Here is a 26,209-nt window from a genome sequence, read left to right as displayed (position 1 = left end):
GGGTGTCCCCCCTCCCACGGTAAGAACTTTTTGCATTTTGATGTTGCAAATGGTGCAATTTGATGCATGTTTTTGCGCGTTTTATCGACGTGAAACAGTAACATTTGTTTGGTAGCAGTGTATTTTGATGTAGATTATTATTGAACAATTTGCCTATAAACTGGTATCATTTAAATAATCTTCTTGTATTAATTCTTTTCACTGAATATCATGAACGCGACTGAACCCGAACAAGCGGAGCGAGCGATGGGGGAGGGGAGGGTGTGGGAGGGGGTGTCCCCCCCCCCTTCCCACGGTGAGAACTTTTTGCATTTTGATGTTGCAAATGGTGCAATTTGATGCATGTTTTTGCGTGTTTTAACGAGTTGAAACAGTCCCACTTGTTTAAGGTAGCAGTATATTTTAGTGTAGATTACTATTGAACAATTTGCCTGTAAAATGGTATCATTCAAATACACTCTAGTATCAATTCTTTTCACTGAATATCATGAACGCGACTGAACCCGAGCGACCGGAGCGAGCGAGGGGGAGGGGAGGGTGTGGAGGGGGGTGTCCCCCCTCCCACGGTAAGAACTTTTTGCATTTTGATGTTGCAAATGGTGCATTTTGATGCATGTTTTTGCGTGTTTTAACGAGTTGAAACAGTCCCACTTGTTTAAGGTTGCAGTATACTTTACTGTAGATTATCATTGAACAATTTGCCTATAATATGGTATGATTTAAATACACTTCTTGTATTAATTCTTTTCACTGAATATCATGAACGCGACTGAACCCGAGCGAACGGAGCGAGCGCTGGGGGAGGGGAGGGTGTGGGAGGGGGGTGTCCCCCCTCCCACGGTAAGAACTTTTTGCATTTTGATGTTGCAAATGGTGCAATTTGATGCATGTTTTTGCGCGTTTTATCGATGTGAAACAGTCCCACTTGTTTAAGGTAGCAGTATATTTTGGTGTAGATTATTATTGAACAATTTGCCTATAAAATGGTATCATTTAAAAACACTTCTAGTACTACTTCTTTTCACTGAATATCATGAACGCGACTGAACCCGAGCGAACGGAGCGAGCGAAGGGGGAGGGGAGGGTGTGGGAGGGGGTGTCCCCCCTCCCACGGTAAGAACTTTTTGCATTTTGATGTTGCAAATGGTGCAATTTGATGCATGTTTTTGCGTGTTTTAACGAGTTGAAACAGTCCCACTTGTTTAAGGTTGCAGTATACTTTACTGTAGATTATCATTGAACAATTTGCCTATAATATGGTATGATTTAAATACACTTCTTGTATTAATTCTTTTTCACTGAATATCATGAACGCGACTGAACCCGAGCGAACGGAGCGAGCGCTGGGGGAGGGGAGGGTGTGGGAGGGGGGTGTCCCCCCTCCCACGGTAAGAACTTTTTGCATTTTGATGTTGCAAATGGTGCAATTTGATGCATGTTTTTGCGCGTTTTATCGATGTGAAACAGTCCCACTTGTTTAAGGTAGCAGTATATTTTGGTGTAGATTATTATTGAACAATTTGCCTATAAAATGGTATCATTTAAAAACACTTCTAGTACTACTTCTTTTCACTGAATATCATGAACGCGACTGAACCCGAGCGAACGGAGCGAGCGAAGGGGGAGGGGAGGGTGTGGGAGGGGGTGTCCCCCCTCCCACGGTAAGAACTTTTTGCATTTTGATGTTGCAAATGGTGCAATTTGATGCATGTTTTTGCGTGTTTTAACGAGTTGAAATAGTCCCACTTGTTTAAGGTTGCAGTATATCTTGATGTAGATTATCATTGAACAATTTGCCTGTAATATGGCATGATTTAAATACACTTCTTGTATTAATTTTTTTCACTGAATATCATGAACGCGACTGAACCCGAACGAGCGGAGCGAGCGAGGGGGGAGGGGAAGGTGTGGGAGAACTTTTTGCATTTTGATGTTGCAAATGGTGCAATTTGATGCATGTTTTTGCGCGTTTTATCGACGTGAAACAGTAACATTTGTTTGGTAGCAGTGTATTTTGATGTAGATTATTATTGAACAATTTGCCTATAAACTGGTATCATTTAAATAATCTTCTTGTATTAATTCTTTTCACTGAATATCATGAACGCGACTGAACCCGAACAAGCGGAGCGAGCGATGGGGGAGGGGAGGGTGTGGGAGGGGGTGTCCCCCCCCCCCCTTCCCACGGTGAGAACTTTTTGCATTTTGATGTTGCAAATGGTGCAATTTGATGCATGTTTTTGCGTGTTTTAACGAGTTGAAACAGTCCCACTTGTTTAAGGTTGCACTATATTTTAGTGTAGATTATTATTGAACAATTTGCCTATAAAATGGTATCATTTAAATAATCTTCTTGTATTAATTCTTACACTGAATATCATGAACGCTGTCTGTTCAGCAATCAAACAGAAAAAGCATGCACACTAGGGTGTAGATAGGGGCATATCCCCTCCCACACGAACGTGATTTTGCGTTTTCAGACCTGAACTTCAGCGATCTGGTGCACATTTTTGGTGCAATACTTTTTCATCGAAGTGTTAAAATCACGGAATTTAGCTCTTATTCCGAATGTGCACCATCTGTGTGTATGTATAAAGTCTAGTGAGGTAGAGCTTAGGGGAAGGGGGATTTCCCCTCCCGCTCGCGGAGCTTTTGCGTTTTTAGAATTGAAATAAAGCGATCTGGGTATAGCCACAGTCTACTTCTATGCATGGCGGAAGGGTAGGGGGGGGGGGGGGAGGGGCGGGCGAGCAGGAAGAAGGCGTGGGCGAGTGTTGTCTCCACCCTTCCCTTCCGATGGAGCTTTTGCCTTTTTAAGGTTGAAATTGAGATATCTCGTATACGCATATTTGATGGAATCAACATTTGGGAAATCACCAAAAAAACAAAACAAAAACAAAACAACAAAACTGATGGGGGGGGGGGGGGGACTGAGGGAGGAAAGGGTCGATTAAAAGGGGAAACTCCCCTTATACATGAGGGAACCTTGAGTTTTCGGAATATAAGTGATAAGTCTTGTGCACTCAGAATTATTCATAATTTTTTTGCAAATCTAAAAAGTGTACTAAGCTAGGGAAAGAGGCACAGAGGGGGAGGGTTTGGGAGGGGGTATCCCCCTCCCAAGCACGAGAGATTTTGCATATTTTGAATTGAAATTCAACGATCTGGTGCACACTTTGAGTGAAATATTCAAAAAAATATCTTATTTGATGAAAGGTTGCAAAGGAGACCCGCTTCATGTGCATGCATACAGTATACACGCATTTTTTTTTTCCGCCTCCCAAATCCCCGGTCCAAATCTTAGGGGGGGGGGGGGGGGGGGGGGGCGACCGCCCCCATCGCCCCCCCCCCCCCTGGCTACGCCAGTGGACATATCTTCATCTGTCTAGCGTTGAAAATGACACTAGTTGGAGTTAGGACCTACAACATCATTGTTTTGTAGTAAAACCATTTGAAAATCTGAAATTATATAACTCTTTTTATAGTTCATACCCGATATTGCTAAACTCATTCCATTCTAGTTGTGTCATATTTATAGTTGCAGTGAAGCCAACTGTAACCAAGTTCAGTCATGAGGTGGAATGAAACTTAACAGGCCCAGTCTATAGTTTAGACAGAAAAACAAAAACAAAAACAAAAAAACAAAACAAAACAAAACGCTAACCCCCAAATTTGATATGTATAAGAAGAATTGTTCACTTGCGTCCTTTTGCGCATGTTTTAATGTCAGGAAAACTATATCTTCTCATAATTTAAGGCAACGTGTACGCACAATTTGCCATTTTGCATCCTCTATAATAGAATTATATCCTTCGAATTATATCCTTCAAATTACATCCTTTAACAAATTAACTAAAAATGTTAAATTTCGAGTCCTTAGGTAAAAGTCCAGAAGGCACGATGGCAGAAATTTCGTTATAAAATCAGGCGCACAAGGAGAAAGTTCTGGAATTTTGACAAATCGCATGTTTTCACAAAACATTGCCGTTAGTCACAACCACGAGTGAATAATGGCGTCACGTGGTGACGTCATCACTTAATGGTGCGCCCATATTATCACACAAATTCTGCCCTAAATTTCCTTGGTCGGAATTGAAATCAATATGAATATTCTGGACCTTTGCTTCAAGTTATCGTGCTGTTATAATTCACCCAGCACTGGCGAGTTTCATGCCTGGGGGAAGGATTTGAAAAGCGCTGAAGTATGGATTATAAATATGTTTGCTTTTACTTTTGTAAAAGGTGATGTTTTTATTCCAAAGGTTCGTTGATCCGAAAATGAACAACGGTTTGTTAATCTGAAAATTAAAAGGACTGCTTAAAACGCACCTTCGGAACTATAAACCTTATTTCGTTCTCAGATTAAAATGCCTATAGAATAACGAACTTTTTTTCTCTCTTTCATTTTTGGATTAACAAACGTTTGGAATACAAACCGTATTTCATTTTCGGATCAATTAACCTTCGGAACTACAAACCTTATTTCATTTTCGGAATTATGTACTATCCTTCGGATTAATGAACCTTTGGAATAGGCAACTGTAACTTTTTTTGTTGTTGTTGTAAATACAGTGTACAAAACTTGATCTATCAAGGACAAGTTGAACATGGGGAAAGTATTTCACTTTAAATTCAGTAAACTTTACGCAAGGGGAGTTCCATAAATGTAAATGCATGGTAACGTGGCCAGGATTTTGTTGATTTTTTTTTTATTTTTTAGTTGAGGCTTCCATGTAGTGTCATTGAGATGATTTCTCAACATTCAGACTAAATCTCCCTCTTTTTGACTGTTTGAACTCACAGAAACTTGCACAAATCTGGAACTAGAGGTGTGTGTTTATGTTTTTTATCATTTCCCATTGTTGCCCTTTCTTTCACAACTTTCTCCTTCATTTTGCTTTGTGTTGCTAAGCTTTCAGCAACACCAACTAGTCTTAAACTGTTTTAAAGGAGACCTCCGAATGATTTTCAGACTTTAACATTTGAACAACTACAACATGTATAAATTAGTTTATACCGAGTACCGAGTTTCAGAATTTATAGTGATTTGGATGAGGAATCAGAATGTTTTCAAAATTGACAACAAATTGCAATGACCAAGGATGATGACATGGCAGCCTCACCATAAGAATGCATGAGTTGGGGCCCCAAGGAAGCAGAACAAAAGAGAAGATGGCATGCATACATTCTACACAGGTTAACTTGTTAAGCAAGCGGTATTATAATGAAATTACAGAGCTACATTTCTGAAATAATATGTGAGGCTCTCACGTCATCAACACTGTTCAATGTGTCATGTTTTGGGTTTTTCAGAGTATTGGTTTCTAATCTCAAGGCCCACATGTACTGCATGATGTAAAATTATGAAAATCGTCTGGAATGTCCCTTTAACAATAGTATTACATGTCACAGAATATGATCGCATCAAGATGTATGCTTCAAAACTACACTGGACGCGTGACAACTTTTTTGCAACTGTTGTTACTGTATTTTCCTGCCTAATTTCCAACTTACTGTTTAAAAGATATTTTGGGGTCTTTCCTTGTCTGTCTTTATAATCTCTAAACACTGTGGATTTCATGGGACATGCAATCACATATGCTTGATTTTATGTAGGACCCATAACATTTCTTCATATTTCATTGTAACCCCTACATTACTGTGTCTCTGACCCATTTTGTCTATAATATTACAATTCACAATATTATTGTATTTGTGTTTTTTTTTCATGTATCTTACCTATACTCGAAAGAAATATAAGATGAAAGCAAATTCAATCAATCCAATTCCATTCAACCACTCTGTGAGGGAGAGGGGTGGACTTTGAGCGATGAATACAAAGCTGTGAACTCACATTTTGTTTGCACATTTATCAGTGTCATATCTTTATTGTTACAGGAATTTCAAAAAGAGAACAGAAAAAAAAAATACAACAATATTTGGCAGTTTTGCAAGCACTGATCACATCAACATTTGCACATTAACGGTCGATCATGTCATTCAAAAGGGTTATAAATTAAATGATATGTGTACTAAGAAAAAAAAAACCACAGGAAAACTTGTTAAAGTTTTTTCATGGGTGGTTGCAAATTGGTCACAATCATACGTGAATGGAACATAATGTACTGGTAAACTGAAGCTTTACACAACACATTCCATCACGGTTAAGTGAACCATGTCCGCTGAATGGTGCCACAGGAGAATGCTCCCATAACAGAGCGGGCTCTGCTACATATCCTACACATACTGCCTGTGCAAATCAATATTTGATTCCATGCACCGGTTGGCACTAACCAACAACACTCAGCCATAAATTTCTCTAGGTGTCTTTCATGATTTCCACTGTCTTTGTCAAACCTTAGTCTGACATACACTGATCACGAACAGTTTATCACATCATAGAATACTTGCTTTTGTACCAACCAATCTCCGCCCCCAAAATTTCTTTTATAAAGAAATCATATATTTCTTATAATACTATCCTAACAATTATTCTGATGCACAATATCCAAGAACAACTCATGTCCACTAAATTATTTCCTGAAGAAATGCTTTACAGTGTGTGAATGATATAGAGATATCTATTGACAGGTTAAGTAGTACCTCTGAACAAATGATACATAATTAATATATCAGCAATCATGGTGGTGATGGTGATGATAGCAATGAACAGTGATTACTCTTGATTTCAGTCTCCATGCAAAATTGTGATGAAACTTTAGTTCAAGAGAAGTCATAATACATAACATATCACATATAAGACACTTTGAGTCAGAATTCAGATAGTTGCTTAATGACAAAAAAACAAACAAACTATATGGGGGGGGGGGCTTCATCTTTGCTGGAGAGCCAAGGAGTATCAGCAATGTGTGTGTGTGTGTGTGTGTGTGTGTGTGTGTGTGTGTGTGTGTTGTATTTGTGTGAGGGTGCTGGTGGACAGAATTGTTTTCCATCAAATCAAACTGTTATTCTCATGAATGAACAAAGTACACATACAAGTACTTTCAAGAGCTACAAAAAAAAATTGATGTGAACAATGATTGTGTAACATCTGGTCATGAATACATAGACATTCAGTGGCAGTTCCCCTATCTTTTGTTAAAATTAAAAAAAAAAAAAAATGAAAGAGGGCTTGCGGCCCCCTGTATTTTTTTATATTGTGCCCCCCTTTCCGGAATTCCTGGATCTACCCCTGACATTCCTGATCTAACCCAGCTCACCTGGAAACACAGTTTACAGCATGTCATACTTGTAAGCCAAGAATCTATATCATTTTTGTTGTTCTATTTTAACCGGATGATTAAAACAGCACATGCTGACTCTACATTATGTGATACACATGTGTGCTGACTCCACACTTTACGGGGACACACGCTGCCAGTGACAGTATACCTCAAACTTGGCTTACATAAGCAGACCTGTCATCACCCCAACATGAGGAAATAGCAAGCTTTAGAAGTTTTGGTTGGGGAAACCCAAACAGGAATAGCCCAACATGACGAGTAGCTGGCGTTCTGTGGCAACATGCAGCATATATCCATGGAAACGCTCAGCGTAAAATGTCACCCATGCCCAAGTTTGCCAACTATACCGTCAATTTCGTCTGACGCACGGAGAAATCGCCTGGAAAAGAAAAAAAAAAATTGCGTAACTGATAGAAAAAAAAAAAAACCTCAAAAAGCATTTTGTAGCAATCCTTCCCAAAATTGTGAGCATATTGAAATACCGTCTGTCAGGAAATTCTGCATCACAATCCTTTGCTTGTTTTTTGGATGTCCAAATAAGTTTGATGATGAAGGACCCATGAATATTTATGGTGTGGAGAAGGCAATCCTGGCTTACTGTGGCATTTCCTGCATCCAGTTTGGCCTGCTGGTCGGGCTGCTGCCTGGCAGATCAGCAGTATGTGATGGGTTCAATTCTCACTGGATTCACCTTTCTAGTTTGCCAAATTCGCAAGATTGAATATGTAATCTAAATAACACAGGGAGCAGAAATTAAACTCGCACTGTATAGAATATACCCAAATCACACCTCTCCCTGCGAAACCTTATATCACATTACCTTAGTAATAATCTAACACAAAGGTGAAAAAACCTTCATCTTCACCTCCCAAAATAATAACATCTTAATCCTTTGTCTTTTCTCCCTCTAAATCTTATTCGATATAGTATCCTGTAGTACCTGTCCTAAGGACAGTTTAATTTCGATATCCTACTCAAAAGGCAAAAAGAGATCTAAACATACTCTCTCATTGTGAGCCAGACTTTTTGAACTTACGAGCCGACATACCAACTGAAGACCGGGAAAACGATTATTCATCCTCTCAAGGATGGTCCTTATGAGAGTCACATTAGGAAGCTTTAGATTTTGACACGCGGACATTTGAGACGAGTGCGCTGAACGTTCTCCTCTCCCCTGCGTCACGTTGAAAAGTAGCTTTAGATTACGCTGGGACGCAACATATAAAAAATAAAATGGCACCCCCATATGATCGGTGCATCAAGTAGTTCTCTACGTTGCAAACTGTGCGGACGTAAAAATAGCCCAAGGCCCTGTTTTATGAAGAGTTAGAATTGATTGTAAAGTTGATTTCTATGATAAGTCTTTGGCAGCCTGTGTGTTAAGGAAATTTAAAATTGATTTTATCCTTTGATAAAACAGGGCCCAGTACGCATAGTGAAAAATTCAGGTGACGCAAGCTAAAAATAGATCGACTTGACGAGGGGTTCTGCGCACGCTCAGAGCATGTTTTTTTTCCTTTGAATGTCCGCGCGTCTAAAATCTAAAGCTCCCTATTGTCTAATTTTACGTGACCTCAAATCAAACTTCTCAACATAAGACAAGAGACCCGCGGGTCTAGCGCTCACCTGAGTATCGCAAGTTCACCTTTCACGCAGTCACTAATCTAAATTATTCACAGCTCTACCAAAATTTGACCAGGCATTCTGAAGTAGAAGATGAAAATGTACAATAAGGGCCCAAATTGTTAAAGATTCCTTAATTTGGGGAATTGGGGGCCCCCTGGGGCCCTCTGGGTGGGGCATGGTGCCCATTTTGATAAATTGAGATCCTGACCCCCTAAGGATGCTACCTGCCAAGTTTGACGAAAATCTATCATGAGGTTTTCAGGAAGAAGATGACAATGTACGATTCAGGCCCCCATTTGGACCTTCCTAACCAACCCCCCCCCCCCTGCCCCCAAGAGGGGCACCCCTGGATCTCCTATGAACAAACTCGAAACTACAGTCATTAATGTACTCACTCATAGTATTATCTTAGCTGTATAACTTCTGATTCTAGAGAAAACTTTTAACGATTCCTTCATTTGGGGGGTTTGGGCCCCCCTGGGGGCCCCCTGGGTGGGACATGGTGCCCATTTTAACAAATTGAGATCCTAACCCCTTAGGGATGCTACCTGCCAAGTTTGGTGAAAATGGGTCGTGGGGTTCTAAAAAAGAAGATAAAAATGTACAATTTAGGCCCCATTAGGACCCCTCCTCACCTCCCTCCCCTGGGTCCCAAGGGGGGCACCCCTGATTCTGCCATGAACAAACTTGAAACTGCAGTCATCAATGTACTAACTCATAGTATTAACTTAGCTCCATCACTTCTGGTTCTAGAGAAGAAGATTTTTAAAGATTCCTTAATTTTGGGGGATTTGGGCCCCCTGGGGGTCCCCTGGGGGCCCCCTGGGTGGGGCATGGTGCCCATTTTAACAAATTGAGTTCCTAACCCCCTAGGGATGCTACCTGCCAAGTTTGGTGAAAATGGGTCATGGGGTTCTCAAGAAGAAGATGAAAATGTACAATTTAGGCCCCATTAGAACCCCTCCCCACCCCCCTCCCCTGGGTCCCAAGGGGGGCATCCCTGATTCTGCCATGAACAAACTTGAAACTACAGTCATCAATGAACTAACTCATAGTATTAACTTAGCTCTATCACTTCTGGTTCTAGAGAAGAAGATTTTTAAAGATTCCTTAATTTTGGGGGGTTTGGGCCCCCCTGGGGGCCCCCTGGGTGGGTCATGGTGCCCATTTTAACAAATTGAGTTCCTAACCCCCTAGGGATGCTACCTGCCAAGTTTGATGAAAATCGGTCTTGGGGTTTTCAAGAAGAAGATGAAAATGTAAAAAGTTTACGCACGACGCACGACGGACGACGCACGACGGACGACGGACGACGGACGACGGACGACGGACGACGCACGACGCACGACGCACGACGGACGCCGGACGAAGGGCGATCGCAATAGCTCACTTGAGCCTTTGGCTCAGGTGAGCTAAAAACTCTGCTCATCACTCTCCCTGAGTTGTATGCACTGGTATGATTTACTTAGTTGTTGCTGTTGTTGTCTTGGAACTGGAATGATTTTTATGATCAATCCACGGTTTCGACGTACTGCAATTTGTTGCAGATACTAAGTATATTTGCTATCTTCACAGCATGTCAAGATTGATGGGTAGTCCTGAATAATGATACGGTGCTCTAGATTTGCGACATGGATGTTTAAGACGATTGTGTTGGCCGTTCTCCTCTCTCCCTGTGTCATGTTGCAAAGTGGCTTTAGATTATATGCGAGGACGCAACCTATACACGTACAAAGTAAAATGGCGCCCTCATATGATCAGTGCATCAAGAAGCTCTCTGCGTCACGAATTGAGCAGACACAAAAATAGCCCAGAACGCTTAGTGAAAACTCAGACAATGCGAGATAAAGATATATCAATTTTGATAAGTGATTTTTGCATGCGCAGAACAGGTTTATTCCCTGTGAACATCTGCGCCACAAAAATCTAAAGCTCCCTATTAATCCAAACTGATCACATGCTACGAGAGAACGCTTTGACCTTTAATGTGGAATGAGGTAAAAGGGACTGCCTGAGCAACCGCAACCGTAAAAATCATTGTCTCTTCTGCTGCTTGTCACGATCGCGTGAATACATCCACAATGACCGAATCGGGATGTTTGAAACTTGGTAGCAAAGTATGTGTTCGAATGGTACTCCTCAGTTGACGAATCCATCCAATCTAAGTGTGTTGTCTCTTCATGGAACTTCATGGAACATCCACATTTCAATGTTCCTTTAAAATCTGATTATGGTACAGATCCCACCGTGGCACTGGCAGCCATTTCACGATATGTATTCAAAGCATAAGACATTGATACTGTATAAGCTGTTATTTTTGCGAATCACAGTTGGATTGCGAATTTATCAACACGCAAAAATGTCTCGATGTGCTTGGGTGCTAGTGCATTTACATAAGCGTCTGCATTCATTCGCAAAAACAACATCTTGTGAAAATGTCTCTGACCTCCTCATTCGCAAAAATATCTGCATGCGGAAATAACAGCGTATACAGTAGGTTATTGAGTAAATCCAACATTAAGGATATTCCTTGGTTGTAAACAAGAATTTTTTTTTCTGTGACACAAGACTGACACTCACTGAACAAATAGTAACAACGACTAGAGGACGGCAAAGATATCTGCATCAATATAATTCACAAAATATATTTTGTTCATGCGTTACTGCTCAATTGGTGTTAAAACACATGAATTCTCTTAGTCTACTGTTGAAAGAGTAATATGTCGCTGGGGTGACACTTGTATCTCACATTTTAGTGGATATGACTTTTTTTGATTAATTAATACACTATTGAATACTGAATTGAATGGTCAGATAATCAGTTGAGTTATGTCCTGTCCAAATCCTTGCTGTCTTACCCCAAAAGCGAAGCCACCACGGTATGTCAAAGGAAAGGCTATCCCATTTGATATAGTGCTTTGGCTGCCATATTTTTTTGCTCTCCTGAACATTTTGACATTTAGTAGATACCAGGTCTTGTCGCCCCAGCGACGAATGATGTAAGAAAGTCTTGGTCATGTTATAGTGAAACATCACAACTGTTCAGTCACATAATGGAATACACGCAACGCACTAAATGTCAACAACAGCAGATTAAACACAAGTAGATTTGTTGGCAAGTGATATGCAGTATTAATACCGTGCACCACAAAAAATGATATGAGGCTTGTCACTTCTGAATGATGATAATTATGACAGAGTGAAATGGCAACATAAAATATGCAACTTATATAACAGCATCACATACTATTCAAAATATATATCTGCACTGATAAAATAGGATTTTTGAAATATTCAATTACACAGCATGCCGCACAGTAGTATTATATTACTGAATGTAGCATTTGGTATGAATGGTACACATTGCTCATTAAATGAAATAAAGCATCAAGAATGCAACATTAAAAGTGTGGCAATATTGCTCATTCTAACATGACACACTGTAGCACATTTTCACAGATCTTCCTGTGAGTACACTTTTATATTACTTTGACAAACAATACACTGCATCATACACATACACACAACATACTTCCACTTTGCTAATAAAGGGATGGGGATGATACATCCTTGTGCTTTGATGTCAGAGGATAATCTCCTCGCTGCAACGCTACTCCAACTCAGCGAATTCGCCTACTTGCCGTTGTGCTCACAGGAAGCTAAAATGGTATGCTGCTAATATTGTAAATTTATCCATGCTGACCAGTTCAACTGTCCAGCACAGCAGGAAGGTCACATGCCTCACATTGCTGGCAAAAAAAAAAAAAAAAAAAATCTTTGCATACGAGACACTTGGGAGGTGCACAATAACATTTTCTTTGTCTCTGTGATTCCCCATTGTAGTTTTTGCTTAATGTTTTGATCAGCTACAAACAGGCAACAGACATAAATGTCAGTGCTTTTTGTGTAGCACTGTGATTTTTTCCTGTATGTTGTAGACTGAATGTATTTCAGCCTCTGGGCTGCTATTTTCAGTAGAAACAATAAACCTCATTAATTCAATTCAATTCGATAAATGTGCACGTATGGGACCATGCTTGAAACAACTGCATGAAGCTGGCTACACTATCTGAAGCATCCTTTGATATGCTACTGCCACCGCAGAATTCACAGAACATCATAAAGACATTCCCCATGGTCCACAAAAAATAAAAAATAAAAACCTTTTTGCAGCCACTCTTCCTTATCAATGCCAGCATCATCAATAATCAATGACATCCACTGAAAATATTTTGACGGTGTCAATTCTATAAACTCATTTACTAGAATACACTCACTTAAAACAATTCGACACACTTTTTTTGGTAACGCTCCAATCGGAAATATATCAACATGGATATGGCAAGATGAAATCCATTCCAGCGGACCGCAGACTCGACTGCATAAACAGTATGCCTTCATAAGACAGAATTCAAGCTTCCCACCCGCAAGTGTCTGTGACACACAAGAGCATTGGTAGATTTCAATTGCACCCTTAACTAGTTCATTAAAAACATCACTAACTTGAAATGACATGCTGAATGATTGTACCATTTACACCTCGGTATTTGAGAAGATATCACAGTGTGTAAACATATCAATCAAATGAACACCTTTCTATACATTCCCACCTTTCTACATTCTACATTTGCCCCTCTCCATTCCCGAACTCTTCCACTGGTTTTATGCCCGTTTAGCTTCATCTCTACTGGAATAGGGTCAGGATTCGTCAGCCGATAACTCTCTTTGAAAACGCAGAAAATCAAATCAAACTCTTGGAGGTTTACTTTATGTCTTTTCCTCAAGGGTAACTATCTCTTGCAAGAGACATGATTCTCATACTGGCCATGTCCGTCTGCACTTGTCACACGTCACCAACCAATCCTCTGTCTATGTCGGCCATCTACACTCGCAGGACACTAGAGCAAGCCAAGGAATAATCTCTTTCCCCAAGGGGCTTCAAAACCCTGCTAACGTCACCCACTTCATCTCATCAAGCTTGCATTTCAGTATTAGCATGCAAAATACTAGTTATAACAGACAGCATGTATACATATAAAAAAAAAAAAATTCAACTAGTACTTTTTGTCGCATAATGTTTCAAACTGCACATTTCCAAGCTACACGAGTACGTCACCTATGACAAAAGTCAGGGATACATACATCTCTGTTGACACTGTATATGCAAACTACCTAGCAGCCTTTTTAACCATCTGCGTGAGTTGTTGAGGTCGACTCACTTTCACGGTTCTACACATGTTCAACAACGGAGGGACAGCAATGCCAACTTCTTGACACATGACGAGAATATCAAACATCAGCATCCACGACGAGCAGCTCACAACAGAACGCAAACGGTGATTGTCTTGCAACGCTGTAAATTTGCCATCACTGTTGAGTCGTATATGCATGGTCACAATTTTCTTGTCTTTTTTTCTTTTCCAAATGAAGATTGGAAAGTTGCAAAATGAAAATCCAAGTTGCATACAATGTTCTTATTTGACATGCGGCTGACAACTGAGAGTTGACTATCCCGGCTGTTGTTGAAGTCGTCATTTCTTTTTGCAAACCGTTGGATATGCACGCGGCTAGGAAGCAGCTGGCTGGTCCACGATGACTCATTGTTCAGAGCGTACAAATGCGCGGTTGTCCAAATGATCGGAGAGACGGAGTTCGATAAAATGCTGGAGATGGTGCACACCAGATGGGCGTCATATCGGGATGAAGAAGAGGATGATGACAATCACCATGACAACCAGTAGCACGGCGATGGCCATCCACTGACGCTTGTCTGATGGAGAGGATGAAAAATGTTAAAACCGTTCGTCTAAAGTCACTCTCTTTATATTTCAACTGGAATGTTATATTGCGACGATGTAAATGTAATTTCACACCAAATCCCTTGTTATTTCATCACACCTGACATTACAGATTTATATCATGAGTATAGATTTACATACCTAATTTGAAAATTTCATAATTTGAAAATTTAGTGTAGAATAAAATTTCTCTCCTGACATCCACAGTACAAACATGAAATCATGTTATTGATGCAGAAAGAGCTATATTACTTAAGTAATAAGTATAAGTATTTTACCACGTTCTTTGGGAGAGTTTTTATTCGAAACTAATGGCTGATTTTGACTGGCCAACCGAATAACATATTGATTTGATACTTTCAAGCTTTCAGTAATGTTTGAATAATTTAATTTTTCTTTAATAAGGAAATGCATGTAATAATTTTGCTTATGAATTCATTTCCTCTCCTTAACATCATACATTCAAACAGCAATTGTTACATTATACATCACATGAGTCCTGATCTGATCCCTATTATCTAAACTTTGCTGTTAACTCTTCAAGTCTGGGGGAATAGTGTTGCAGAAATTACCTCCTAGTCATCATCAAATTGGCAACTCTGAACTTTACTGTATATCTTGCGTTGGAAAGAGAATAAATAAGTTATGCTGTAAATCATAACTGTGAAAAAATTGAAGGAAAGTTACAACAATTTCCCATTTAAGAGAAAAACAGGAACCCTAATTTTTGAAAATGTGTTGCCAAACTAAGAATCAATCATATCTTTAGCGCACTAAGAGGCTTTTGGAAATTCTGGAACCCTAATAAAATTCATAACTGACTTTAATACACAGGGTTAAAATTAAACTTTACTTTTTCTTTCATAAGTCTAGCTTATGAAGCAGATATGAATAAGTGACTACTGAATAGTAGGGATTATATATGATAAAATGGTTAAACATCAAACCACAGAAAAGTGGGTTTGTGGGACTACATGGATTAAATCAGCATGGAGTACTTCTTACCGTTGGACATTCTTGTGACTTTGGCCATCTTCTTCATCACTGAGTCTAGCCGCGACTCCGTATTTTCCATCTCAGTTGAAAAGTCATCCAGCATTCTGTAAAGAGTGGGAGTGGAGAGACATTGGTCAGCCTTCTTATTGCTGCATACTTAAAGGGATGATATAGTATTGGTTGAGGTGAGGACTCAGCTTTTAATTTTTTTTTCTCAAAATACTTGGAAACCAGACATGAAATGTCAAAGACTATATCATTCTGAGAGGAATTCAAAGTTTATTTGATGAAAATTGTTTTTGAAATGGCTGAGATATCCAAAAACAGAGTAAAACAAAGGGATCCTAACAAAAGGTGGGTCCCACCATTTATTAGGATTGCTTTGTTTTGGACATCTCAGCCATTTCAAAACTGATTTTCATCAAATAAACTTTGAATTCCCCTTAGAATTATATGTCCTTTCATATTTCTTAAGGGGTTTCTCATTATCTCACAAAAAAAAGTTGGAAACTTGAAGCCTCATCTCAACCAACACTATACCATCCCTTTAAAGGGGAATGAAACCCAAATGTATACATGGATTGAGTGAATGCAGCAATATTAGTAGAACTCATCAGTGAAGTTTGAGAATCATAAAAGTTATACATTTCATGTCATACATAAGTTTTGGCACTTTTTTTTTTGTATAATTGTCCATGTTAACGTCACCAAACGTTGCAGTCTTCTTGTTCAGCAATGGCAGCACAGAAACTTCAAAAACTCAAATTGTCTGATTTTCCTCTCACTTTACTGATGTACATGTAGATATATTCTCCTAATATTGCTGCATTCACTCAATCCACATACATGTATAGCTGGGTTCAATTCTCTTTTAATGAAACTCAGACTCTTTTAGAAGAGTCTGACTTAGCAATAACAAAGCGCCACACAATATAATGTTTGGTCCTGTTTTGCCCCCCTAAAAACAACAACAAACAAATAAAACCTAACAAACCCAAATGCAACAAACACAGCAAAAACCAGATTTGTTTGTCTGTATACAAAAGAGACATTCAGCAAAGCACAGAAACCTTTCATGATTTACATTACATTAAACCAGAAGCTTTCAATCAGCCCAATTTGACTATTAAACCTGTCTATAGCGGCCACCCAAGGGAGACGGAAAAAGTGGCCGTTATAGACAGGTGGCCGCTATAGACAGGTAATCCAACTTTGTGTGCATTGTTTACATACCAACACGTATCATCGTTGTATCCTTACATGTACATGTCTGTGTGTACGTATGCACACGTGTGTTTCATGCATTAAACCATGCCATTGTATATGAAATGATTATTGCACAGTAGTATGTGTACTATCTTGAAGAAAGCTTAACACTAGTGCGTTATTATGACTGAATGAGGGATGAATGCAGCGGTGGCGATCACTGAACGTTGCCCGCACGGCTACAAAGCAGAAAAACATATTGAATTATCGGCTCGGCTATGGCTCCATTGGGTTTTTGGCTGCTTTAGACAGGTTAAAATCTACTGTGGGAAGCAAAATTTGTGGCCGCTGACTGCGTTAGACAAGTGGCCGCTGTACACAGGGTCTTTAACAGGGCTTTTCTCTTGGGGGGATTGTTCAGTGGCCGCTATAGACAGGTGGTCGCTATAGACAGGTGGCCGCTAAGGCAGGTTTGACCGTATTACATTTCACACCTTTCTTCAAACAACGATATAATTCCTCAATACTTCCTGTGTATTCACTTAAACTGCTTGGTCTCACAATTGGCTCATCATGAAGTGAGTGTATTTGCCCTTTAATATGCATTTAATGAATATTTGATTTTAAATACACATCTCTTTTAAGCCCATTTTGTAAGTGAAAACACTAGACTTTTAATAACCTCTGATCCCTTGAACCTTCAACTCTGACCCATCAGCTGTTATTTGATTTGTGCAGGTCTGAAAATAAACTGCTCTGTAATGAACACATCACCATGCTACAAAAAGTTTGATGACCCGGAGCATAATTTCCTGCCTGGGCATTTTAAAGTACTTATAGACAATTGCATAATTGCATAAACAGTTACTAAAAATATTGCTGTGTTCCCAATATTCTGCAGTCAACACAATAAGAGCTTTGTCAACATTCAAGGACAACAGAGAGAATTGTGAGACTAAATACACTGGATACTGTTATATCCAGGGAAGTGCACCTCCCTGGTTATATGGAATATTTCCTTCATGGAGCATTGTAATCCATACAGTATATTGCTTTCCTTTCTTGATGAAATAATTAAAAAAAATGATAAAAGTTCTTCTTAACCAATTTCATCATGTATTCTACACCCGAGAATTTCTGTAGTAAAATGCTGGGGCTCTATGAAAAAAAGAAAAAAGAAAAAAGAAAAAAGGGGTGGAATTCAACACATACGCTCCTAGATCTTTAATGAGAAGTCCCTAAATTGAATCTACTCCTGGTAGCATTACAATGACGAGACGTCTTGGGAATTACATAGTAACATTCAATTCACGGTCATCTTGCGACATCATAGCCGCATGCCAGAAATCCCCTAACGTCACATTGCTATCACGCATACGCCGAGAACCTAAACGGAAATATGAAAAAAAAACATATCTTCTCACTTCCCTGCAAAACAAAATCAACTAGAAATGTCGCTCTGGCGACTGGTATGCCTCCGCCATAATGCATGATTTTCCCAATAGGTCTAGATAGTACATGTGGACAATGTGTGATTACATTTTCACAAAATTGGCAAAATATTGAAATGACAAGTTTGTCACAAATGTGTTGAATGTTCACCTTCCTTGACCTAGGTTTAATTGGATGAATAGGAGAACATGTATCTAGGGATTTAAGGACTTTAACTTGACTTTGACCCATTCATACATTTAGGCATTGAGTAATTTTCAAGGTACAGGTGTGGAGAAAAAGTGCAATTTCTGAATTGAATAGTAAATTGTTACCATTTTCATCTGGCCCTTCACCCTAAAATTCATAAGATAATCACTTTCAGGTAGAACATACATAATATGTACTAAGTTTCAAGATAACTTGAGCCACTTCCGAGATATGGAGGATAAAGTTAGTTCAGCACTTTCACTTGATCTTTGACCTTTTGACCTTTGAGGCAAAAAAGAAGGAAAAAAAAAACTTCCAGAGAATTTCTATTAGGTTACACATGCATACACCAAGTGTAAAAAAAAAATAACCCTGCTGGCATTGCATAAATATGAAGGAAATAGTAAAATTTTGAAGTGTTGCACTTGACCTTTGACCCCTGACCTTTGACCCCATGAACTCTACATTCTCTAGATAATCACTTCCAGTCAGTACATGTATATACTATATTCCATAAAGATACCTTGAACAATTTTCCAAGGTACGGAGAAAAAAAAAAGTTTTAATATTCTTACTTGACCTTTTGACCTTTGACCTTTGACCTCATGACCCAAACTTTTACCAGAGAATCTTAATTGGGTAATACATGTATACACTAAGTTTCAAGAAAATATCTTCAGGTATTCAATAGATATGGTGGAAATAGTGAAATTTTATGTATTTGACCCTGACCTTTTGACCTTTGACCTTTGACTTCATGACCCAAACTTTCAATAGAGAATCTTAATTGGGTAATACATGTATACACTAAGTTTCAAGAAAATATCTTCAGGCATTCAATAGATATGGTGGAAATAGTGAAATTTGATGTATTTGACCCTGACCTTTTGACCTTTGACCTTTGACCTCATGACCCAAACTTTCACCAGAGAATCTTAATTGGGTAATACATGTATACACTAAGTTTCAAGAAAATATCTTCAGGCATTCAATAGATATGGTGGAAATAGTGAAATTTTATGTATTTGACCTTGACCTTTTGACCTTTGACCTTGAGCATGTGCACCCAAAAGTTGATAGGCACAACTTCACTCCCTAATACACATACATGCCAAGTTTCATTAGGATACCTCAACAGGTTTTGATAGTTACCTTGTCCACAAAATTCATTACGGACGGACGGAAGGACGGACGGACGGACGGACGGACGGAAGGACGGACGGACGGACAACCCGAAAACATAATGCCTCCGGCACCACTTCGTGGCGGAGGTATAAAAAACTAAAACCTGACAGGAAGTTTCATATAAAGCTTGAGAGGTTTGTTTCGATTACAAATCAAGTGTCGTCTGTTAAAGGAGAGTTTTTGGAATCTGAGAACGTCTGAAAGGGAGTGAGCTTTGCATCGACTCTGCCGTAACCCTGGCGTACTTACACTGCCTGTTCGTCCAGCTCTTTTCCTATCGTGTGGCTCATGTTCTTGAGAATTCCCACGCTGTCTGCCACTCTGTCTATCTGGTCGTCCTGGGCTTCCATTATGATCTGCAGTGGAGTCAACGTATGTTAAAACGAGCAGCGATTAAACAGTTGGGTTCCACCATTCTAACAATACATGCTGAGCTAGTCTCTGGCAACTTGTGATCTGTATACCAGAGCCTCTTAACCTAATGGTATGTTGTTATCCTTTTTCCACTTGTACCATTTTATGTAGAATAAGTACAGAGAAATCTAGAAAACAGAATCACTCTATCATATTTGCCCAATTTCACTACTGTAAACTAGAAATTTTTGCGTGCATTACAATTCGTGAATTTTGCGAGAGCCAAATTCATGAAATTAAATGGACATGAAAGTTCTTGTCCAACTATTATGCATTGGATGCCAATGGCAGTTTGCAAAAATTTCATGCCGCGAATATTTCTTGCTTTCCGTGTATAGTATATTTTACGTCAAATCATATTCAATGTCACTCCAAAGTTCTTAAAACCATAAAATCATCAAAACATCAGAGTTAAATCAACATCTATGATAAAAAGTATTTCAATTAAAGTCATTGTCAGAATCATAGGAATCAGGTTCATTTGCAAACACATTTTTTTTCTTCTGTTTTTTTAAAGGGCAAGGATGAACATCCTAAGACACTAGTGTTCTCACACTGAATAGCAATGACATCATTACATCAAGATTGCTATCCTTGACGAATAAGAAGGGCCTTAAGCTATGACATCAAAGGTCTATGTAAATGTGGGGTGAAAAAAAAAAATCAATATTGAAGTTAATCATCTGGTATTGCCATATATCTCCCGAAGCATGCACACTATAGTGACTGGTACTAGACTACCCCGACTTTGAGACTGATACTCAACGGCATGTCATGCTACATTGATCACAATATGAAAGGTCGCCATACATGTAAAAATTATGACACACACAGAGAAGAGGCGGCGGTCTAGATTTTGTCATAAATAATGCACTATACGTTAATCTCCGGTCAGTAAGTAATGAGTAAATAAATGAATACAGACAAAAGAAAATGATCCTGACATGTATTCTCACACTTCATCCTTTTTTTCCCTGACAGGCATTTCAAGTGAAAAATACCATCACATATGGACTACACTAAGTTTTCTGTAACAATAATAACAGCTGAGATTCTAGAGATCTATTCTAATGCACCATCACCACCACTGCAACAATAAATTATTTACACACAACTCAATGGCCCGAATTCACAAAGGTGGTGCAATTGAAACCATTGACAATTGAAAACAAAGACTGTAGTTTTGTATGGGGCGCCAAGTGTCACATGACCTATTTCGTTACGAAATCAGTCATTTCGTTGACGAAATGTTAACATTACGTCGACGAAATTATCATTTCGTTAACGAAATGGTCATTTCGTCAATGAAATGACTGATTTCATAACGAAATAGGCCCTGCGACACTTGGCACCCCACAAAAGCGGATGGTCTTTGTCCATGATTTAAACCATGGTTTCAATTGTACCACCTTAGTGAGTCCTGGCCATAGGAGAGAGAGCATGAATCTGAACAAATGCAAGACTAAATAACCACTGAGAATTGCAAGAGCACAATAGTTTGAAAAACCATGTGCAAAGAACAATACACAGGATGTTGCACTCTCTGGCTTCCTGCCCACACAAAATTTGTCAACATTGAAAACAAAATGATTGCCGGTAGAGGCTTGTGCTTCAATCAAGCTGATCGGAAAAACATCAATATCCATGCATCTACAAAAACGCAGCTTGTCATTCACAGTATAGAAGATTACGATCATCCTTGATTTCAGATTTGCATCTATGCAAGTGTCATCATTGTGCCGTTTAGTCATGGGATAACAATTTCTGATCAAGATGAGAGATCTTGTCTTTAAAAACAGCTGTCATAAAACAATCTCAGAATCATTTGCTCTTCTCTGTCTGGTCACATATTGCATCTGTCTATTTACACTGAAAATCGCACACAGCTAGTTTTGTTATTACTTACTAAAGAATGTTTTGGTTTTTTTTTTTTTTTTTGGGGGGGGGGGGTAGGTCATCATCCATGGCAATAGATGATATAACATTTTGTTTTAAGAATCAGATCTATTCTAGAATGATAGAAGTTCTTGTGAGCTGAGAAGTATGCTCTATTCAGCAGGCAAAATGGAAACAAAAACTGCAATGATCACTGGATCCACTTAAAGGTGCCTTATCCTGAATTACAAGAAGCAAAACTACATGAACATACATATATGCTATCTAAATCCTTGGATCAAAACATGAAGAGAATGTTTGCTGCCTGCTCACCATATGGTGACAAACATAATGCAAGGAGCATGGTAACTTTTGTACACTACATAATTTGAGAGCACTTTCTAAGAATCTATAAAAGCTTTTGTAAACATCATTAAAAGTCTAGAATGCTTGATGTATATGGCTCTCTTTCTCTCTCTTTCTTTTTTTTTTTCTTTTTGGACAAAAGATTTGTGTGTCATGCCAATGAGAGACTTCAGAGACATTCGAACATGTAAATGTGATTGCACTCCCAAAAGCAATATGTCTCATTAAATTACACAAAACATTAACATTTCATAACATTGCAATTTTGACTCAATGTTTTAGTTCACTGTTACTCTAAAAGTAAAACCTTTTCAGCGTTCTCTTTTTTTTCCTAATGCGACAGCAAGCAAGTTTAATGTCAGATGTATTTCAGCTTCACTGAGAATTGACATGTCAAAGGTAACAGTAGTGAAGTACGTGGACAAGATGCAGTTTACAAAATTATGGCATATTTTTAATTTCTTGCTGATATTCAAAATTGATATTCCTCATCTACGGTAACTTTATTTTTGTGTGTGTATGTGTCCTATTGTTCTACTCAGATTGACTTCAGTCAATTTTAACGTAGAGTGAAGTTTTTATTTTCTTCTTCGCCCAGAAGAGGTAACTGGAAGAAAACCAACCTGTTGCTGCTGGGAGTTGTCATTGATGAATCTCTGGTTGTCATCCTCAGCCTCCTGTTCCAGCCTGCTGTATTTGTGCTTCGGCCGACCCGGTCCATTTGATAGAAGGCTCTGCAATTAGAGAGAAAGAGAGAGAATAAAGAGATATACAGATAGAGAGATAAAGAGACCAAGAGATAGAACAATAGAAAGACAGACAGAGAGAAAGAGACAGAGAGGAAGGTACAAAGTTGTACTGTAAAAGTGGATATTTTCGCGCTCAGTCGGGTAAAGAAGAGTTTCGTGTGTTTTTTAATTCCACAGAATCAAGAATCAACCACTGGAACACATGGCAGGCAAAAATATTCATGTGCTTTTATTTTTACGCTAGTTTGTGGTTGTGCGAAATGCGCAAAAATTTCCACGCTGCGAAAATTTCCACGTTTACAGTAATCGCAATATATGGAAATATTTTCAGTATATTGCAATGTAAAATAAAACTAGAAATGTCGCTACAGGTATGGCGACTGATGCCTCCGCCATAATGCATGAGTCTCCCAATAGGTGTATAGTACAATGTCTTCACAATGTGTGATGACAGTTTCACATAACTGGCAAAATATTGAAATGACAGGTTTGTCAGAATGTTCATTTTCCTTGAACTGGGTTTGCTATAATTGTCTAAGAGTGCAGGTACACATATTTGGGGAATTGAGAATTTTTACTTGAATTCTGATGGACCCTTTTATAAGTTTATGCATTGAGTAATTTCCAAAGTATGAAGAAAGAGTGTAATTACAGTACAATATATATATATATATATATATATATATATATTTTTTTTTTTTTTTTTTTTTTTTTTTTTGGGGGGGGGCATTGAAACCTGGCCTTTAACCCTTAACCTTTGACCTTTGACCTTCTGGCAGGAAATTTCCCGGAGAATCTCCATTAGGTAATGCATGTATATATAAGTTTTAAAACTAATAATGCAAGCATTGCATATACTAGTATATGAGGGAAATAGTAAAATTTTGAGGAGTTGACCTTGACCTTTGACCCCTGACTATTGACCCATGACCCCTAAATTCCCTAGATAATCCCTGCCAGTCAGTTCATGCGTATGTACCAAGTTCCATAAAGATACATTGAACCATTTGCGAGAAAAGTAATATTGCAACATTTCCATCTAACCTTTGACCTTTAGACCTTTGACCTTATGACATGAAACTCTCTCTGGAGAATCTTTACGCAGTAGTACATGTCTACACCAAGTTTCAAGAAAATACCTTCGGGCATTGCATAGATATGGCGAAAATAGCAACATTTTTAGCATTTGACCTTGACCTTTGACCTCTTGCCAATGTCACTAAAATTTCCTCAACTAATTGTCCCATCATACATCATCCTTGGACCGAGTTTGGTGAAAGCTGCTTCATCCAGTTTTGAGTTATCACGTAAACAGATAAATTTTAGGATTTGTCCTTGAACTTTGACCTTTGACCTCTGTCCGATTTCACTAAAAAACTAATCAAGTAATTGTCCTATCATACATCATCCTCAGACAAAGTTTGGTGAAATTTGCTCTATCCAGTCTTGCGTTATCGCGAAAATGGATACAATTTCATGATTTGACCTTGACCTTTGACCTTTGGCCGATTTCACCCTAAAACTTATCAAATAATTGCCCCATCATACTTTATACTTGGACCAAGTTTGGTAAAATTCCAGTCAATATTACTCAAGTTATCGCGTAAACGAAAGCGGACGTACGTATGTACGGACGTACGGACAACCCGAAAACATAATGCCTCCGGCACCACTTCGTGGCGGAGGCATTAAAAAAGTTTCACTCACTAAGTTTACCTTGTTGCCTGATGAATATTTATCCAGGCTTTTTCATGGAGGACTACTAAAATAGAGTATAATGTCCATAAAGTGTGTTACTATCCCACTTGATCAATATGGGGATTTTGTAATGTTTTCAAACTCTACAAATAAACTGAAAACCCAAAATTATCCTTTACAACCATAAAGTTTTTCCTCCCATGTCCTTGGCAAAAACTAATGCATGCAAGCTGGGCCAGACAAAGGTTTCCAATTAAAGATTCACAAGAGGTATATAAACAATGAGTTGAAATTATCTGCATAACTTGAAAGAAGAATCTAGAAAATTGAATAAGATACAAATTCCTGTATTGTATATACCGTAGTGGTCCTGGGCCACTGTAAATATCGAGCCCTGGTATAGCTATGGCAGGGTTGTGGATAAGGCAACTTCCTGTATGGATGGTACTAAAATTCAGCGCTGCTGAATACAATATGTACCTGTCTGGTCTTTTTGTCCTCTCGGGACCTGGTCCCGGGACTGCTCATGTGGTCTTTCATTTCCTGCACCCTGTCCTTGGTCCTTTTCACGAAGAGTTTCCTCCCATCTAGCTCATGGGGCTCGATCTTGAACTTGCGTGGGTTTGCTTCGACAATGCGTGGAGATAACAGAGGGTTAAGGATGCATAGGATTACAATGATATGATATCACTGTGCTCTCTAGCACAGCTCTGACTGCAGACTATAGAGAACATTGAACAGTTCGTTTCATAAAAACACCTAGTTTAAAGGGAACCCAAACCCAAAGAGCAATGTTGGATTGAGTGAAAGCAGCAATATTAGTAAAACACATCAGTGAAAGTTTGAGGAAAATCGGACAATCTATGCAAAAGTTAATGAATTTTTAAAGTTTTTGTGTTGGAACTGCTGGATGAGGAGACTACTAGAGGTTATGACGTATGAGTGGACAACAATATAAAGAAAATCTAAATAAAATTCCACAAAAATTCACTTTTCTAGCATTATGAAAGAGCACTTGACTAACCACTTTCAAAAAGCAGGGGGAATAATTATTACCCTTAACATATGTCAGCATCAAGTTGATGGAATGTGTAATTTTCATGAAAAATGAATTTCTGTGGAATTTTCTCTTTATTTTCTTTATATTGTTGTCTACACATACATCATAACCTCTAGTATTCTCCTCATCCAGTGGTTCCAACACCAAAACTTTAAAAAATCATAACTTTTGCATAGATTGTCCGATTTTCCTCAAACCTTCACTGATGTGTTCTACTAATAATGCTGTTTTCACTCAATCCACATTGCTCTTTGGGTTTGGGTTCCCTTTAATGTTGATTATAAGTCTACTGCAATGGGCATGTAGAATGCATGAATTTTAGCTTAAACATAGACGACAGCCAACAAATAC

The 26,209-nt window shown here is 38.7% G+C and overlaps 1 protein-coding gene across 1 annotated transcript in view; it reads right to left on the bottom strand.

Moving 5' to 3' along the window:
• Positions 1–14,287: 14,287 nt before the first annotated feature.
• The window catches only part of LOC139744085 (syntaxin-6-like), a 32,715-nt gene continuing 20,793 nt past the window's right edge, over positions 14,288–26,209 (bottom strand). Inside the window, exons 3-7 of the mRNA XM_071654546.1 lie at positions 25,279–25,436; positions 22,975–23,085; positions 19,946–20,052; positions 15,674–15,768; positions 14,288–14,640 (exon numbers count right to left, since the gene is read on the bottom strand). Of these exons, the coding sequence (XP_071510647.1) occupies positions 14,561–14,640; positions 15,674–15,768; positions 19,946–20,052; positions 22,975–23,085; positions 25,279–25,436 (551 nt within the window). The 3' untranslated portion in view covers positions 14,288–14,560. The remainder of the gene's footprint in view (positions 14,641–15,673; positions 15,769–19,945; positions 20,053–22,974; positions 23,086–25,278; positions 25,437–26,209) is intronic.

This window comes from Diadema antillarum, unplaced genomic scaffold, assembly GCF_040938485.1.
Source record: "Diadema antillarum isolate AM-2024a unplaced genomic scaffold, OU_Dant_1.0 scf00000035, whole genome shotgun sequence".
NCBI lineage: Eukaryota > Metazoa > Echinodermata > Echinoidea > Diadematoida > Diadematidae > Diadema > Diadema antillarum.
This window is presented reverse-complemented; position numbering and strand designations above follow the sequence as displayed.